General features: G+C 47.2%; 1 protein-coding gene across 4 annotated transcripts in view; it reads right to left on the reverse strand.

The window, feature by feature from the left end:
* Window positions 1–5790, reverse strand: part of MGAT3 (beta-1,4-mannosyl-glycoprotein 4-beta-N-acetylglucosaminyltransferase) — a 68685-nt gene extending 62895 nt beyond the window's left edge. The window contains exon 1 of one of the 4 annotated variants that reach the window (XM_044984885.1): window positions 5649–5790. Coding sequence is in view for 2 of the 4 variants with exons in the window: in XM_044984752.1 (XP_044840687.1) it covers window positions 3067–3074 (8 nt within the window). In the remaining 2 variants the exon portion in view is untranslated. Of the gene's footprint in view, window positions 1–3066; window positions 3087–5648 lie in introns of those variants that run through there. The other 3 variants (XM_044984760.1, XM_044984752.1, XM_044984899.1) reach the window with 3 other exon arrangements.
* Window positions 5791–17852: the final 12062 nt, after the last annotated feature.

Consider the following 17852-nt stretch of genomic DNA (forward strand, 5'->3'; position numbering starts at 1 on the left):
GTCGTGGAGCACAGGTGATACAACTTGTGGCTTTAAAATATTTTGTCACACACTGAGCAAACAACAAGTTTGTCTGCAATTAAATCCACCAAGGTGGGCAGGGGACAGGAAACGTGGGTGGTTTGAGAGTATTTGGATCTGCAGCTCAGTTTCCAGCAGTTCTTCACTGCTCTTACTCCAAACAGAGTAACCAAAAGGTGCAGTTTTTCCCTCCATTTCAGTATCCTTGTAAGTAACAAGGAGTCACCTACTCTCACATATGTGGTCAGAAGCACACCAGTGTGCAACTCAGCCATATAAAGCACCGGAGTTTGACTATCCTAATCCCAAACTAGTGTGCAAACAGCTCAAGGGGAACGCTCTGTTGAAATTTTGAGTCAGACTTCCTCCCACTCTAAAAGTGCCACCATACCTGCAGAACCACACAGCCACTTAACACGGTAAATAAAGACACCTTGTTAATACAGAAACAGGTAAGCAGCATGCTTAGTAGTAGAAGTAACTGGAAACTGGCATTTCCATTCTGCAGGAAATCCCAACATTTTAAAATTTTGGTTTTGTTCCAAATCAGAACAAAGAGTCACCATTTTTTGCAGAACAGAAATTGTTATTTGGAAACATCTTGTTGCAATCATACTGAGAAACGAGATATTAAATATTAGTCTAATATAAAAATCAAAACAAAATGAAAAACAAGAAAGTGGGCATGTTGTGTTTCGACAATATCAAAACAATAAAACTCACAACAATTCCTTTGACACTTTGTTGAAAATTCCTTCAAAATAGACATGTTCCCACAGAGTTTTGATTTTGATGAAAGTGCATTTTCTGATGGAAAAATTGTTCTATTGGAAACTTTTTGACCAGCTCTACTTAGCATACTTGCCTTGTGCTACCTTTTGGCCACTTCTGCACCTTGCAAGATTTAGCCCTTAATTGACATGCTACTTCATCATTAGTGTAGATATCAAGACAGACTAGATTGATATTAAATTTCTCTGACACTCCATAAGCTCCCCATCCACTCAATAACATGCAACGGTGTTTTCTTATTGCTCTCTTGGGTTCTTGAGGCAGTTTTCAATCCAGGCCAACTGTAATTTTTTTAAACCAATATTTTGGAGACAATCAAACGCTTTTTAAAAATATCACATCAAAACCTCTGCACTCCTTTGTTCAATAAATATCAGACAAAAAGGGCTCAAGTTTGTCTGTTGTGATATATTCTTTATAAACTCTTTCTGCCTGGAGCCCTACTGACTTGTAGGGGTGGGTCTAGGAATGCGCTTGAGTGGATCCATTTGCAGGATCTGGCCTCAAGATTTCAATAACTTGTCAGAAAACAACTGCCCAGCATTAGCAACCATGCACATCAGCTGATCTGCTAATTATTATATTTGTTCACTTTGGACAAGGTATTTCATCTTTTTGTTTTTTAAATCAAGTGCTGACTGTGGCTCTGACCCTGCAAACACCAAGTGCTTCTGTACTGGCAAATACTCCCATTGAGTTCAATGGGGATGCTCACATGCATAAATATGCCTAAAATATTTGCAGGGTCTGCACTTCTGTGCTTAAAGCTTCACTAGTCTCAAACGAAGACATTAGAGTTCGATGTCAGGCAAAAGCTATTTTAAACCTCAGTGACATCCTAATTATCCAAACACTTCTATATTGTGTCATTAAACACGTTTTAAGAAGTATTTCAGTAGCTCAAACATTTTGGAAACACAATTAACTTCACTTACTCATTTATAAGTGGGCTGTGGGCCTATTTTCCTTCTAATTTCTCCCCCCCCCCCGATATTTGTGAAAGACCTTTGATTCCCCAGCACTATTAGCTAGCAGCAAACCGTTCTGTGGTTTTCATTATACCTTCTCTTCCCTGCAAGCTTTTATTGGTTCTGCATGTTCTTTGCTCTCCCCATCTTTTCTATTTCGTATACAAGATCTATTTATTTACCACCTTCAGCTCTCTGAGAAGCCCCTTTTGTGAAGCACTTTGGATATTGTTCTGTGGGGCAACTGAGAACCCTTGAATGAGCTGGTGATGGAAACAGTAAGGAGAAACAGACTCGGTGAACAGGACGCATGGAAATTGGCTTTTTAAAGCAATCATTTAACTACCTGGTTCAAAAAATCCTTTCCCAAAGCCTCTTGCTGCTGATATGCTTGCTCCTGGTTTTATTTATCAGCTGCACTCCTATTTTAAGGATTAGAAGTATTTCTCTTCAATGGTAGGAAAGTATTTATCATTTCACCTGCAGCCAAATAGGACCGGGAAAAGAATGCTACAGCTGATGGGCAGGTCAGCTGAAGCCAGTTCTAAACTGGTTGCTCTGCCTCAGTGCTCAGCAGAGCACTTGCTGTGTCCTTTCAGAAATGGAGATTTTGCTTCTGGGCATATGTCTGATCGGCATAGTTCACTGCATTCTAGAGCGGCATTCGGTGATCATTCAGATAGAACAGACAAGGAGGAGCTCTGCCTAAAGCGATCCATTTATACAGGCCAACAGGATTCCACTGCAAACCGGGCCTCAACTTGATCCTGTCTTTTGGTAACAGACTCATTGAATGTTAATGTTAAGCACCCCCCAACCATGGCAATATCGGCTCACTGCGTTAGTGGTTTGGATCTCCACCAGAACATTTGTTTATATGTTTTTGTTATTGGTTTTAGTATCAAAATGTGTAGCCATGGAAATTAATGATTACCAGACACTAGGGTCCCATAGGTCGTCTCTTCTGTGAGTAAAGCTTTGGAATGAGTAGGAGGGGGTCTCTTCTGCCTGCTGTCCTGGCAGTGGAAGTGGCTTATGGGCACACTACACTAACCTAGAGATTTGGTGGCCTGGGAGGTCATATTGGAAAGCTGTTCCTCACTCAACTTGCGCAAGGGGCACATTAGTCAGGGACCTGGTTCTTGGTTACTGCTCTTAAAAGGAGACCCAGAAGCTGAAGTTCCTCTACAAGTTTCCCCATTGTACAAAACCATTGTGACCCAGCTCTGTACACTGGGCTATGTAGCCAACCAGTCCCCACCTTGTTTGTGCTCGGCTGTCTCACCTGCCCATCCCACTCCTTACAAGCAAGCTGGAGAAAGACAGAGCTGCCTGCTGGACCCTGCTCTTCATGGCACCTTCCCCTTGGTCTCCTCCTGAGAAAGCAGAATTACAGGACTCTCCCTTCTAAACAGTTCCCTTCTCTCTGCATTAGCTGAGTCTAGGCTAATTTGTACAGCTAAGGGATGGGGGGGGGCGGGAGAGAAAATGAGGGAGGCCCTAGTTGAATGGAAGGACTTATTTGCTTCTAGCCTAGTTCTAGCAGAGTCAACTTGTTGATATGCTGACCATAATGCAGTGCCTATTTAGTCACACCAGTTCCAATTCTCCACTGGCTTGTGTGATATGGCAGTGTTTAAACCCACTGTGTGCTCACTGTGAGGAGGATTACACAAGAGGCAGAGCAGTGAAGAATCAGGACCTCAGCCTTTTCCAGAGTGGAGTTTTGGGTCAGTTTTTGACACAGTAACTTCAGTTTCTGCTGTTTATGTTTTTAAATTGCTCAGGCACCATGAGAAATCCATGAGGTACAGCATGGTGCAGCAGATAGGGTAAATGCCTGCAATACCCTTGGAAGACCTTGTTGTATTCAGTTTATGTATTATTGTGGGCCAGGACCTATGTAACCTCTGTAGGGGGAGATGTGACAGATGTAGGACCGGGAAATTCAAGAGACTAGACTGAAAATTGTGCCAGTCAAGTATGGACTTTCGGGACAATAACTGTGAAGTGGATTTCCTAGGGAGAAATGAGAGCAAATACCTCAACTCCAGTTATGCAAAACCCTTGCCTTTTGAAGCTATGCCCTGAGGACTGAGCCATTGGCTGCTGATTACTTGTTGCAGAAGGCCCAGATCAAAGGCCCAAGCTAATTCTGGATTGAAAGATATATATACACACACTTGTAACCACAGGGAAAACCCAGTTATGGGATTTGAACACCAAAACTCCACAGAGCCTAAGGTTGGAGCTGAGGTGACATCTAGTAAGCTTTTTAGTGCATGGAGGTTCTTTATGGTTTTCATATGTTTTCACCTTAAGAATAGATGTGCTTGCCTAGAGTTTGTGGTAACTTATAACTGCTAGTAATGCACTGGTCATAGCCCTTGGAGAGAGGGCAAAGCACAGATGCTGGCCTTTTTGGGCAGTCTGGCTTGCTGGGGATATCACAGCGTAAGCAGAGAACTATGCAGCCTTAAAATCCCTGGTCAGGCAGGAGTAAAATGTGGGTTTTCATCCAAGGGAGGTGATGCGTGGGAGCCAGAAGCCTAAAATGGGTGCCCTTGGTGGATCACTGAGGGGGAAAATACAGTGCGGTTGCCCTGAAACTGTGACACATAGAACAATGTGAGACGGCCATCCCTTCTTGTGGTTTACCACTTTGAACTTCTCTAGGTGCTGGATGAAGCTTGGAGCTTCCCGTGACAAAGGTGGATTAAGGCCATAAACAGACTGGCTGGTTTGAGCCTTACGGTTTGAGAGGACCTCCAGATTTTGGCAAATACTTGTCTTCCCTCACCCACCAGGGTGGTCCATGTCATCTGAATCCAGATCTGTTTTGAGTTATACCCTGAATGGTAGGGAATGGCCAGACCATTTAGTTACTGGGCTCATTCCCATCTGATTCTATGACAGTTTCATACACTTACTCTGAGCTCTTGCGGAGGGGGGTTAACTGTAGAAAACTCTCACCAGTTGATGCACTCCCCTGTGGCAGGGCATGATGTCGCAGGACCTTCTCATAAGTCACCTCCACTGGACAGCCACTCAGGCCTGCTGATGGTCCAGTTCTTCTTGTGATCTGGGCCTCTGGCCAGGTCACATTCAGACTCATCCGAGGTAAACCAGGAATCCAACAAAGTGATAGTCCCCTGCCCTCACACTGGACCTTCAGCATGACTCAAGAGTCAGTAGTCTTCACCCCTTGTATCAGGGGTTTTTGCACCACTTTCCTCAGGAGGCCCTAGGGCAGTGGGTCTCAACCTATTTATCATTGTGGGCTGCATATGCAGCCCACAATGTGTTATGTGGGCCACATCCAATACTACCTGTATGGCCCTGATGGCACATGAGCTGCAGCTGTGTGCTGATTGGGCCACAAGCAGCCCAGGGGCCACAGGTTGAGAACCACTGCCTTAGGGGAACCCACACTCTCCCTCTATTCCAAGGTCCAGTCCAGGGACCCTCTCGCAAGCACACTAAGCTTGTCTACTCAGACGCCTTATTTTTAATCCCTGGACCGCTTCCTCCCTGGCCCTATCTCAGGGCCTCTCTCAGAGCCCTTGCTGGACTCAGCATGTCTGTTAGTCCCTCTGTTGGCCTCTTCTCTAGGCCTATTGCAAAGAGCTTCCAACACTTAACTACCATCTCTTTTGCTCTAGGCAAATTTTTCTACTCCACCTACGGGTAGGGTTACTACTGCTGAGCCATAAGAACAGCCATTGGCTATCATCCAAACACCAACAAAAGCCAGCCACTGGCCACCTAACAAAAAGCATCCACCTATAGCTAAAGTGGATGAGGGAAACATTTTACACACACACAGATTTAAAAAAGTGCATTTTGATATTTTGTCACTTTTCTTACCTGGGTTACAGGGGTGTGAAACGTAGAGCATTCTAACATGTCCCCACTGAAAAAAAGAAACTAACAAGGAAGCTAGTTGAAAACCAGCCACATAGCAACCCTATTCATAGGTCAACTCTCTGACACTGCAGATAGCTATAACAAAGTAGAGATCCCCAGGGCACACACCCTTCTCCTAGCATTCCTTCCTGTTTATAATGACCCAGCTCCTCTGCAGCTGGGCCTAATACTAAATTGGGCCTGGCCCACCCTTCAGGAACTAACTGGACTCTTAGGCACCTGTTAACCCTTTGTTTGCAGCATGAGGTCTATACACACCATCCCAGGAACCTTCACTTTGGATTTCCAGGCTAACAGTTGTTTTTTTGAGAAATTTGCAATAGTCTCTCTTATGGGTGTTTTAAATCATGGATATTTACAATCTTCAGGCCATATTCAGTGTTTTGCCTAGCTATTTCCTGTGGTACTCTGTACCTCAAAATAGCACTCTGGAACCCCCATATTCATCACTGTCATATAAGTATATGTTTTGTGCCTTGTGAGGTATCATTTTTAAAGTCTTGATCTGTTGAATATTAATACCCTGTTGGATTGTATGTGTTACCATTGTATGGGAAGTTATGATATTTTGCTATGTGTGTGTTACTGAAATATGTTGTGAGGTTGGGAACACTCACAACCAACCTTTTGGGTACAGTGAAGCAGCCAGATGCGCGGATGGCCCATTGAAGGGAATCCACTCTCCCAACATCTCATATACAATGGAGACTGGTTGACCCACATTATAGCAAAAGATCTTTCCAGCAAGCTGGAAGAAACTATAAAGAGGGGAAGTGACATCATGACTTGGTCTCACCTTCCCACAACTCAACACCTGGAAACATGTCTAGAGGACAAAGTCTTTGAACCAGGGGAGGGTGGTCCTGGGCTGGAAGGCAGTTCTAGCCTGTGCATTGAAGTTGTGTGACCAGTTTGTACCATCTGTCAGGGTGAGACACTGCTTGACTCAAATCCTGTTTAGTTTATAGAACTCAGACTGCAAATTTATTTTTGTTTCTTAGGTAACCAATTTTGATCTCTACGCTTGCTAATTATAAACACTTAAAAATCTATCTGTAGTTAATAAATCTGTTTTATATTTTACCTAAAACAGTGTGTTTTGGTTGAAGTACTTGGGAAATCTCAGCTCAGTTTACAAAGGACAGTGTGTGTTCTCTCCACATCGAGAGAGAGGTAAACTGGGTAATGAACTTACACTGGTCAGGGTTCTGATCAGGGGAAGACAGTACAGTTCTGGGGTGCCAGGCTGGGGAGAATTGGCTGGAGCCTCTCTATTGTTGGTTCATGAGTGTCTGGGGAAAACATTCATGCAGCTCAGTTGGGTGTGTCCCTGCCTGTGGATGTCTAAGTGCTGAACCTGCCAGAGGTTTGTAGCTTGCCAATAGCATCACAGGGTGAGATAGATACTTCTGGTTGTTGGGACAGAGGGCTTAGTGGTCCCACAATCCAGGTTGCACCCCAGGGACCCCATTACATTTCCTCAGGTGTTTCTAGACAGTTTTATGCACTATTGCGATAGCTGTGTTGGTCCCAGGATATTAGAATGATAAGATGGGTGAGGTAATATTTTTTATTAGACTAACTTCTGTTGGTGAGAGAGACAAGCTTTCGAGCTTACACTGAGCTCTTCTTCAGATCTGGGAAAGGTACTCAGAGTGTCACAACTAAATACAAGATTGAACAGATAGTTTATAGCATAAGTAGTTAGCACATATTCTGAGGGACCATTCAAGGTGAAGTGGCCCATGTGTTAAATTGTCATCTGTGGCTATGTGGAAGCTAAGGTGCAGATGGCACAGCTGCTCCAACATGGGCCTTAGGAAGGATACAGTGTGGGACTGTGAACATCCTAACCTAAAGCACACCTGGCAGAGTAGCTACAACTGAGGCCTTATGGTCCCATGCCAGATCACAGCAGTTCTGCCGGACTCCATATGCGTATGCGGAACGTGTGGGCATCCTGAAATGTTTATTGCCCCACTTTACTCAGGGACAGAGTCTGCCCCTTTTACTCATGCACAGTAGCACCCCTTTGTCTTACTTTGTGAGTAGTCTCTATGAAATCAATGGGACAACGTATTAAGTATCACACTCCACAGAAGCATATTGGAATCTGACCCTAAATCAGTAGCCTACTAAGATGCTGACAAGCTCTCCTCCTGGAGAAAGCCAGCACAGCAACACAAATGTGGCATTTCTAGGTCAAGCTGTTCTTGTGCAATTGGGTGGGCTGGGGGAAGGAGTGTTAGGAACCTCTTAAAGCATCTAGCACACTTGTGCACATGATCAAAATACTACCTCTCAGGCCTGGTCTACACTAGGCGTTTAAATCGGTTTTAGGAGCCTAAAACCGATTTAACGCCACAACCGTCCACACTAGGAGGCACCTTATATCGATTTTAATGGCTCTTTAAATCGGTTTCTGTACTCCTGCCCGACGAGAGGAGTAGCGCTAATATCGGTATTAACATATCGGAATAGGGTTAGTGTGGCCGCAATCGACGGTATTGGCCTCCGGGAGCTATCCCACAGTGCACCACTGACCGCTCTGGACAGCATTCTCAACTCGGATGCACTGGCCAGGTAGACAGGAAAAGCCCCGCGAACTTTTGAAATTCATTTCCTGCTTCCCCAGCGTGGAGAGCTCATCATCACAGGTGACCACGCACAGCTCATCAGCACAGTTAACAATGCAGTCTCCTGAGAATCGAAAAAGAGCCCCAGCATGGACCGCTCGGGAGGTAATGGATCTGATCGCTATATGGGGAGAGGATTCAGTGCTAACAGAACTGCGTTCCAAAAGACGAAATGAAAAAGTATTTGAAAGAATTTCTAAGTCTATGACGGATAAAGGCCACAGCAGGGACTCCGTGCAGTGCAGAGTGAAAGTTAAGGAGCTCAGACAAGCCTACCAGAAAACCAAAGAAGCAAACGGAAGGTCCGGGGCAGGTCGAAAAACATGCCGCTTCTATGCTGAGCTGCATGCAATTTTAGGGGGCTGCGCCACAAGTACCCCACCCCTGACCGTGGATTCCGAGGTGGGGGTTGTAATCTCTGCCATGTCAGACGGGGAAGATGAAGATGAAGAAGAGGAGGAAGACCTCGCAGAGAGCACACAGCACTCCGTGACCCCCAGCAGCCAGGAGCTTTTTATCACCCTGACGGAATTACCCTGCTCCCAGCCCTCACAAGCAACTATTCCAGAGAATGACGCCATGGAAGGGAGCTCTGGTGAGTGTACCTTTGCAAATAGCAAACAGTGTTTTTTAAGCAAGCCTTTTTTAATGATTGATTTGCCCTGAGGACTTGGGACGCATTCGCAGACAGTATAGTTACTTAGAAAAGTTTGTTAACATGTCCAGGGATTGAGAGGAAATCCTCCAGGGACATCTCGATGAAGCGCTCCTGTAGGTACTCCAGAAGCCTTTGCAGAAGGTTTCTGGGCAAAGCATCCTTGTTCCGCCCACCATGGTAGGACACTTTACCATGCCATGCATGTAGCAAGTAATCAGGTATCATTGCGTGGCAAAGCATAGCGGCGTATGGTCCCGGTGACTGCTGGCATTCAAGAAGCATGCGCTCTTTATCTTGTTCTGTTATCCTCAGCAAAGTGATATCGTTCAGGATAACCTGGTTAGAAATCAGGAATTTAAGTAAGGGGGGGTGGCCATTTTTCTACTGGGTTCGTGGAATGCAGCAGCTTAAAAAAAACACTTTCCTGCACGTAGCGAAGCGGGGGGAGGGGAGGAGTGAAATGCCGATGATCTTTTCTGTTTGGTCACCGGCGAGGCGATCTTCCCCAAGCTACCGGACAAGCAGTGGGTGGGGGGGAGGGGGAAGGTTGTTGATTAGCAGGGAGCTAGCGTGGTATTAGCCATGCGTTGGGGGGGGAGGGGTAAATCACTGAGACAGTGGCTTACCATGGCCGCATGCAAGCTGAATCCTGATGCCTGGACCTGTGTCTGAGATCTGTAACCCAAGAGTTGCAAGCAGGCACTATTAAGATGAAAAATGCGACCTTGTAGGGAAATCACATGTGCTATGTAAGGTGAATAGTGCTTTTCACTGTGAAAGAGTATAACCATTGTTCTGTAAAATGTATCTTTCTAAATATTTATCTCCCTCATGCAGCTGCAAATATTTCAAGCGTCCCTCCTCCATCCCAAAGGCTAGCACAGATAAGGCGGAGGAAAAAGAAGACGCGAGATGAGATGTTCTCGGATATTATGGAAGTTACACGCAATGAAAGAGCTCATCTGAATGAGTGGAAGGACGTGGTTTCAAATTACAGGAAAGAGGCCAGTGAACGTGAGGACAGGAGGGATGAACGTGAGGACAGGAGGGACAACCGAGATGAGAGGTGGCGGCAGGAAGACCGGCAGGAAAATCAGCGGTGGCGGCAGGAAGATCAGCGGTGGCGGGATGCAACTCTGGGGCTGCTGCGTGATCAAACTGACATGCTCCGGCGTCTTGTGGAGCTTCAGGAACGGCAGCAGGATCACAGAGTGCCGCTGCAGCCCCTGTATAACCACCCTCCCCCCTCACCATGTTCCTTAGCCTCCTCACCCAGACATGTAAGAACGCGTGGGGGGAGGCTCCGTGCACCCGCCCACTCCACCCCCGTGGACAGCCCAACCAGAAGGATGTCGTTACTCTGAATTTTATTTTTTTAATGGCCTTCTCCATCCCTCCTTTCCTCCTCCCAAAGCACACCCTTACTTCTCTCCCTCTTTTTATAATGAATCAATAAAGAATTCATGCTTTTTAAATGAGTGACTTTATTTGCATAAGTAAGCTGTACTCGAAGGGGGAGGGGGAGTTGCTTACAGGGACTGAGTCAATCAAGGGGGTTGGGTGTTCATCAACAAACACAGCAGTCACACTGTACCCTGGCCATTGATGAAGCTCGTTTTCAAAGCTTCTCTGATGCGCACCGCTTCCTGGTGTGCTCTTCTAATCTCCCTGGTGTCTGGCTGCGCGTAATCAGCGGCCAGGTGATTTGCCTCAGCCTCCCACCCCGCCATAAAGGTCTCCCCCTTACTCTCACAGAGATTGTGGAGAATACAGCAAGCAGCAATAACATAGGGGACATTGGTTTGGCTGAGGTCTGAGCGAGTCAGTAATGTGCGCCAGCGCGCCTTTAAACGGCCAAATGCACATTCCACCACCATTCTGCACTTGCTCAGCCTGTAATTGAACAGATCCTGACCACTGTCCAGGCTGCCTGTGTATGGCTTCATGAGCCATGGCATCAAGGGGTAGGCTGGGTCCCCCAGGATAACGACAGGCATTTCAACATCCCCAACTGTTATTTTCTGGTCTGGGAAGTAAGTCCCTTGTTGCAGCCGTTTAAACAGAGTAGTGCTTCTGAATACGCGAGCGTCATGAACCCTCCCTGGCCATCCCGCGTGGATGTTTGTGAAACGTCCCTTGTGATCCACCAGTGCTTGCAGCACCATTGAAAAGTACCCCTTCCGGTTTACGTACTGGGTGCCCTGGTGCTGCGGTGCCAAGATAGGGATATGGGTTCCATCTATCGCCCCCCCACAGTTAGGGAATCCCATTGCAGCAAAGCCATCCACTATGGCCTGCACGTTTCCCAGAGTCACAACCTTTCGTAGCAGCAGCTTAGTGATTGCTTTGGCTACTTGCATCACAGCAGCCCCCACAGTAGATTTTCCAACTCCAAATTGATTCCCGACTGACCGGTAGCTGTCTGGCGTTGCAAGCTTCCACAGGGCTATCGCCACTCGCTTCTCTACTGTGAGGGCTGCTCTCATCTTGGTATTATGGCGTTTCAGGGCAGGGGCAAGCAAGTCACAAAGTTCCATGAAAGTGCCCTTACGCATGCGAAAGTTTCGCAGCCACTGGGAATCGTCCCACACCTGCAACACAATGCGGTCCCACCAGTCAGTGCTTGTTTCCCGGGCCCAAAATCGGCGTTCAATGGATAGAATCTGCCCCATTACCATCAGGATCTCCAAAGCGCCGGGGCCCGCGGTTTGAGATAATTCTGTGTCCACGTCCTCATCACTGTCATCGCCGCGCTGCCGTATCCGCCTCTTACTCGCCTCGGTTCGAAGGTCCTGGTTCAGCATATACTGCACGAGAGTGCGCGAGGTGTTTAAAACATCCACGATTGCGGTATGGAGCTGAGCAGGGTCCATGCTTGCTGTGCTATGGCGTCTGCACGGTTCACCAAGCAAAAAAGGCGCGAAACGGTTGTCTGCCGCTGTCAGGGAGGGAGGGAGGGGTGAGGCTGTACCCAGAACCACCCGCGAAAATGATTTTTGCCCCATCAGGCACTGGGATCTCAACCCGGAAATGCCAAGGGGCGGGGGAGGCTGCGGGAACTATGGGATAGCTACGGGATAGCTACCCACAGTGCAACGCTCCAGAAATCGACGCTAGCCTCGGACCATGGACGCACACCACCGATTTAATGTGTTTAGTGTGGCCGCGCACACTCGATTTTATAAAATCTGTTTTACAAAACCGGTTTATGCAAATTCGGAATAGTCCCGTAGTGTAGACGTACCCTCACAGAAGTCAGAACTGTCTTCCAGTAGAATTTCCCATCTAATTTGCCTCAAGTTATGGAAAACTCCCTTAGTAGAGAATCTCACACACCAATATTTGTGTGTGTGTGTTGGCAGCCTGGCTAATTTGTGTGTGTGTGTGTTTTCCCAAATGGACATTATAGTGGAAAGGGAGAGTCACCCTTGATTAAGGCGTTAGTGCTATGCCACCATAACACTGTACCTGTCATAGCTTCTCTTGTTTCAAACAGAGTGAGTCCTAATCTTTTCCCTCCCATGGTCCACTGTGCTTTAAATCCTTCATGCAGAAAATTCCTTACGCTCTTTGCTCTTATTCCTTCAGGACATCTCTCGTCTCATCAATTCTGACTGTTCAGTAGCCTGAACTCAGTTGTTCTAGTCCCTCTCTTTTCAGTTATGTTCTCAGCTTCAGAAGATAAATATTAATAGCTTCCATGTATACTGTGCTTCTTTTGCAAAGAATCTCAAAGAGTTTTATGGTTCATATGTAAATAGGGACAACTTGAGTCACCAGTGAAACATAGCCAACTCTGGGATGGAATGTGGCAGCTGTTTAGCAACATACAGCAACAATACACAATGGTTTAAGACAAGAAGCAAAGACGATTATTATATTTATTTGAAACTCCAGTGGGGAGTCCAAGTTGGCAGAATGCCATTACTTGTTTTGGATGTTAGCCAGAATACTTAGAATAACACTCCTACTTTTGCAACAAGTACCATAGGATTTTGAAATACCTAACCTTTCTATACTGGCATATTTACAATGAACACATTATACAACTAATACATATTAGGATAGGTTAATATAAGTATGTGTTAGGATTCCAAATACAACCCTATTAATATTATGGATAATTATCCAGGTCACAGGCTATAGAGCAGAGGTGGGTGGCCTGTAGAAAGCGGTGGCCAGCACGTCCCTGCTGCCTGCGCCACTTCTCGCAGCTCCCATTGGCCTGAAACAGCGAACCGCAGCTACTGGGAGCTGTGGGCGGCTGTGCCTGCGGACGGTCAATGTAAACAAACTGTATCGTGGCCCACCAGTGGATTACCCTGATGGGCTGCAGGTTGCCCACCACTGCTATAGAGGGTTGATCTTAAGTCTTTTCTTAGAACTATATATAGATATAGAAGAAAAATGTGCCCATCTACAGGTAAGGGAACATTTCTTAGGAAGATCTTTTGAACAATGGGCTGCAATTTGGCATAGAGCTGTCTCCTCCCTGATTCCCTTTTGTCATCACATCAATCACTACATTTATTTCAATGGTGTATCAATCCCACCCACCTTCTTATAACCCTCTTGCCAGCCCCCAAAAACCCAACAACAGAAAACCTTACTCCACTACTTCAGATACATGATGGAGCGTGGAGCGAGCTAGACACATGCCTACATCTACAGAGGGTACATCCCAAAACGGATAGATTTGGGGGGGAGAAAGAGACGTGATATTGAAATAAGGCGATGAAGACAAGAATCTCAAGTTCTTGGTGGTACTGGTGGGTTTGTGCAGGGAAGAGAAACATCCAATTAACAATTCCAGATTTGCCAAAAAAAGAACAGGTGTGAAGTAAGATGCAAGAACAGCTCAAGTGGCTTCATCTGGAGTAGCAGATGCTCAGCACTACCTGAAAAATGAAGCCCACAGTGATTTGTCCAAGCTCACACATGAAGTCTGGGGTGGAGCTAGGAACTAAACCCAAATCTTGAGTTCCATCAGACCATTCTTCCTCTCACTAAAGCTTGTTTGATGTAAATGGATTTATTGTGCCATTTATATAGAATTTACAGTAAGAAGTCCTATGTGATCTTTAATAACCACAGGTAGTCAGGACCTGTTTTACATCTCACCTGTGTGAGGGAAAAGGCTGTCATAGAGAAGAGCCCCCTACAGTACCAAACCTGAGTAGGTGCCCAGCCACAACATACCGAGCCAGCAACTCTTAGGGTACGTCTACACTACGGGACTATTCCGAATTTGCATAAACCGGTTTTGTAAAACAGATTTTATAAAATCGAGTGCGCGCGGCCACACTAAACACATTAAATCGGTAGTGTGCGTCCATGGTCCGAGGCTAGCGTCGATTTCTGGAGCGTTGCGCTGTGGGTAGCTATCCCGTAGCTATCCCATAGTTCCCGCAGCCTCCTCCGCCCCTTGGCATTTCCGGGTTGAGATCCCAGTGCCCGATGGGGCAAAAATCATTGTCGCGTGTGGTTCTGGGTACAGCCTCACCCCTCCCTCCCTGAGCAGCAGACAACCGTTTCGCGCCTTTTTTTGCTTGGTGAACTGTGCAGACGCCATAACACAGCAAGCATGGACCCTGCTCAGCTCCATAACGCAATCGTGGATGTTTTAAACACCTCGCGCACTCTCGTGCAGTATATGCTGAACCAGGACCTTCAATCCGAGGTGAGGAGGAGGCGGATACGGCAGCGCGGCAATGACAGTGATGAGGACATGGACACAGAATTCTCTCAAACCGCGGGCCCCTGCGCTTTGGAGATCCTGATGGTAATGGGGCAGATTCTATCCATTGAACGCCGATTTTGGGCCCGGGAAACAAGCACTGACTGGTGGGACCGCATTGTGTTGCAGGTGTGGGACGATTCCCAGTGGCTGCGAAACTTTCGCATGCGTAAGGGCACTTTCATGGAACTTTGTGACTTGCTTGCCCCTGCCCTGAAACGCCATAATACCAAGATGAGAGCAGCCCTCACAGTAGAGAAGCGAGTGGCGATAGCCCTGTGGAAGCTTGCAACGCCAGACAGCTACCGGTCAGTCGGGAATCAATTTGGAGTTGGAAAATCTACTGTGGGGGCTGCTGTGATGCAAGTAGCCAAAGCAATCACTAAGCTGCTGCTACGAAAGATTGTGACTCTGGGAAATGTGCAGGCCATAGTGAATGGCTTTGCTGCACTGGGATTCCCTAACTGTGGGGGGGGGCGATAGATGGAACCCATATCCCTATCTTGGCACCGCAGCGCCAGGGCACCCAGTACGTAAACCGCAAGGGATACTTTTCAATGGTGCTGCAAGCACTGGTAGATCACAAGGGACGTTTCACAAACATCCACGTGGGATGGCCAGGGAGGGTTCATGACGCTCGCGTATTCAGAAGCACTACTCTGTTTAAATGGCTGCAGCAAGGGGATTACTTCCCAGACCAGAAAATAACAGTTGGGGATGTTGAAATGCCTGTCGTTATCCTGGGGGACCCAGCCTACCCCTTGATGCCATGGCTCATGAAGCCATACACAGGCAGCCTGGACAGTGGTCAGGATCTGTTCAATTACAGGCTGAGCAAGTGCAGAATGGTGGTGGAATGTGCATTTGGCCGTTTAAAGGCGCGCTGGCGGACATTACTGACTCGCTCAGACCTCAGCCAAACCAATGTCCCCTATGTTATTACTGCTTGCTGTATTCTCCACAACCTCTGTGAGAGTAAGGGGGAGACCTTTATGGCGGGGTGGGAGGCTGAGGCAAATCACCTGGCCGCTGATTACGCACAGCCAGACACCAGGGAGATTAGAAGAGCACACCAGGAAGCGGTGCGCATCAGAGAAGCTTTGAAAACGAGCTTCATCAATGGCCAGGGTACAGTGTGACTGCTGTGTTTGTTGATGAACACCCACCCCGCCTTGACTGACTCATTCCCTGTTAGCAACTCACCCTCCCCCTTCGAGTACAGCTTACTTATGCAAATAAAGTCACTCTCATTTAAAAAGCATGAATTCTTTATTGATTCATTATAAAAAGAGGGAGAGAAGTAAGGGTGTGGTTTGGGAGGAGGATAGGAGGGATGGAGAAGGCCATTAAAAAAAATTCACAGTAACGACATCCTTCTGGTTGGGCTGTCCACGGGGGTGGAGTGGGCGGGTGCACGGAGCCTCCCCCCACGCGTTCTTACACGTCTGGGTGAGGAGGATATGGAACATGGTGAGGGTTGAGGGTGGTTATACAGGGGCTGCAGCGGCACTCTGTGATCCTGCTGCCGTTCCTGAAGCTCCACAAGACGCAGGAGCATGTCAGTTTGATCACACAGCAGCCCCAGAGTTGCATCCCGCCACCGCTGATCTTCCTGCCGCCACCGCTGATTTTCCTGCCGGTCTTCCTGCCGCCACCTCTCATCTCGGTTGTCCCTCCTGTCCTCACGTTCACTGGCCTCTTTCCTGTAATTTGAAACCACGTCCTTCCACTCATTCAGATGAGCTCTTTCATTGCGTGTAACTTCCATAATATCCGAGAACATCTCATCTCGCGTCTTCTTTTTCCTCCGCCTTATCTGTGCTAGCCTTTGGGATGGAGGAGGGATGGTTGAAAAATTTGCAGCTGCATGAGGGAGATAAATATTTAGAAAGATACATTTTACAGAACAATGGTTATACTATTTCACAGTGAACAGCAGTATTCACCACCTAGCACATGTGATTTCCCTACAAGGTCGCATTTTTTCATCTTAATAGTGAGTGCCTGCAGCTCTGGAGTTACAGATCTCACAGACGCAGGTCCAGGCATCATAATTCAGCTTGCATGCGGCCATGGTAAGCCACTGTCTTTCGGCTTCTGTAGTGATTTAACCCTTCCCCCCCAACAACGCATGGCTAATACCACGCTAGCTCCCTGCTAATCAACAACCTTCCCCCCCCCCACCCACTGCGTGTCTGGTGCCTTGGGGAAGATCGCCGGTGACCAAACACAGAAAAGATCATCGGCATATCACTCCTCCCCTCCCCCCGCTTCGCTACGTGCAGGAAAGTTTTTTTTTAAGCTGATGCAGTCCACGAACCCAGTAGAAAAATGGCCACCCCCCCTTACTTAAATTCCTGATTTTTAACCAGGTTATCCTGAACGATATCACTTTGCTGAGGATAACAGAACAAGATAAAGAACGGATGCTTCTTGAATGCCAGCAGTCACCGGGACCATACGCTGCTATGCTTTGCCACCCAATTATACCTGATTACTTGCTACATGCATGGCGTGGTAAAGTGTCCTACCATGGTGGGCGGAACAAGGCTGCCTTGCCCAGAAACCTTCTGCAAAGGCTTCTGGAGTACCTACAGGAGCACTTCATCGAGATGTCCCTGGAGGATTTCCTCTCAATCCCTGGACATGTTAACAAACTTTTCTAAGTAACTATACTGTCTGCGAATGCATCCCAAGACCTCAGGGCAAATCAATCATTAAAAAAGGCTTGCTTAAAAAAAAATGTTTGATATTTGCAAAGGTACACTCACCAGAGGTCCCTTCCATGGCGTCATTGTCTGGGATAGTGGCTTGTGAGGGCTGGGAGGACGGTAATTCCGTCAGGGTGATAAAAAGCTCCTGGCTGCTGGGGCTCACGGAGTGCTGTGTGCTCTCTGCTAGGTCTTCCTCCTCTTCTTCATCTTCCTCTTCCCCGTCTGCATAATCCTCAGCCATGGCAGAGATTACAACCCCCACCTCGGAATCCACGATCGGGGTGGGGTACTTGTGGCGCAGCCCCCTAAAATTGCATGCAGCTCAGCATAGAAGCGGCATGTTTTTCGACCTGCCCCTGACCTTCCGTTTGCTTCTTTGGTTTTCTGGTAGCCTTGTCT

Source organism: Mauremys mutica, chromosome 1 (assembly GCF_020497125.1).
Source record: "Mauremys mutica isolate MM-2020 ecotype Southern chromosome 1, ASM2049712v1, whole genome shotgun sequence".
NCBI classification, from domain to species: Eukaryota; Metazoa; Chordata; order Testudines; family Geoemydidae; genus Mauremys; species Mauremys mutica.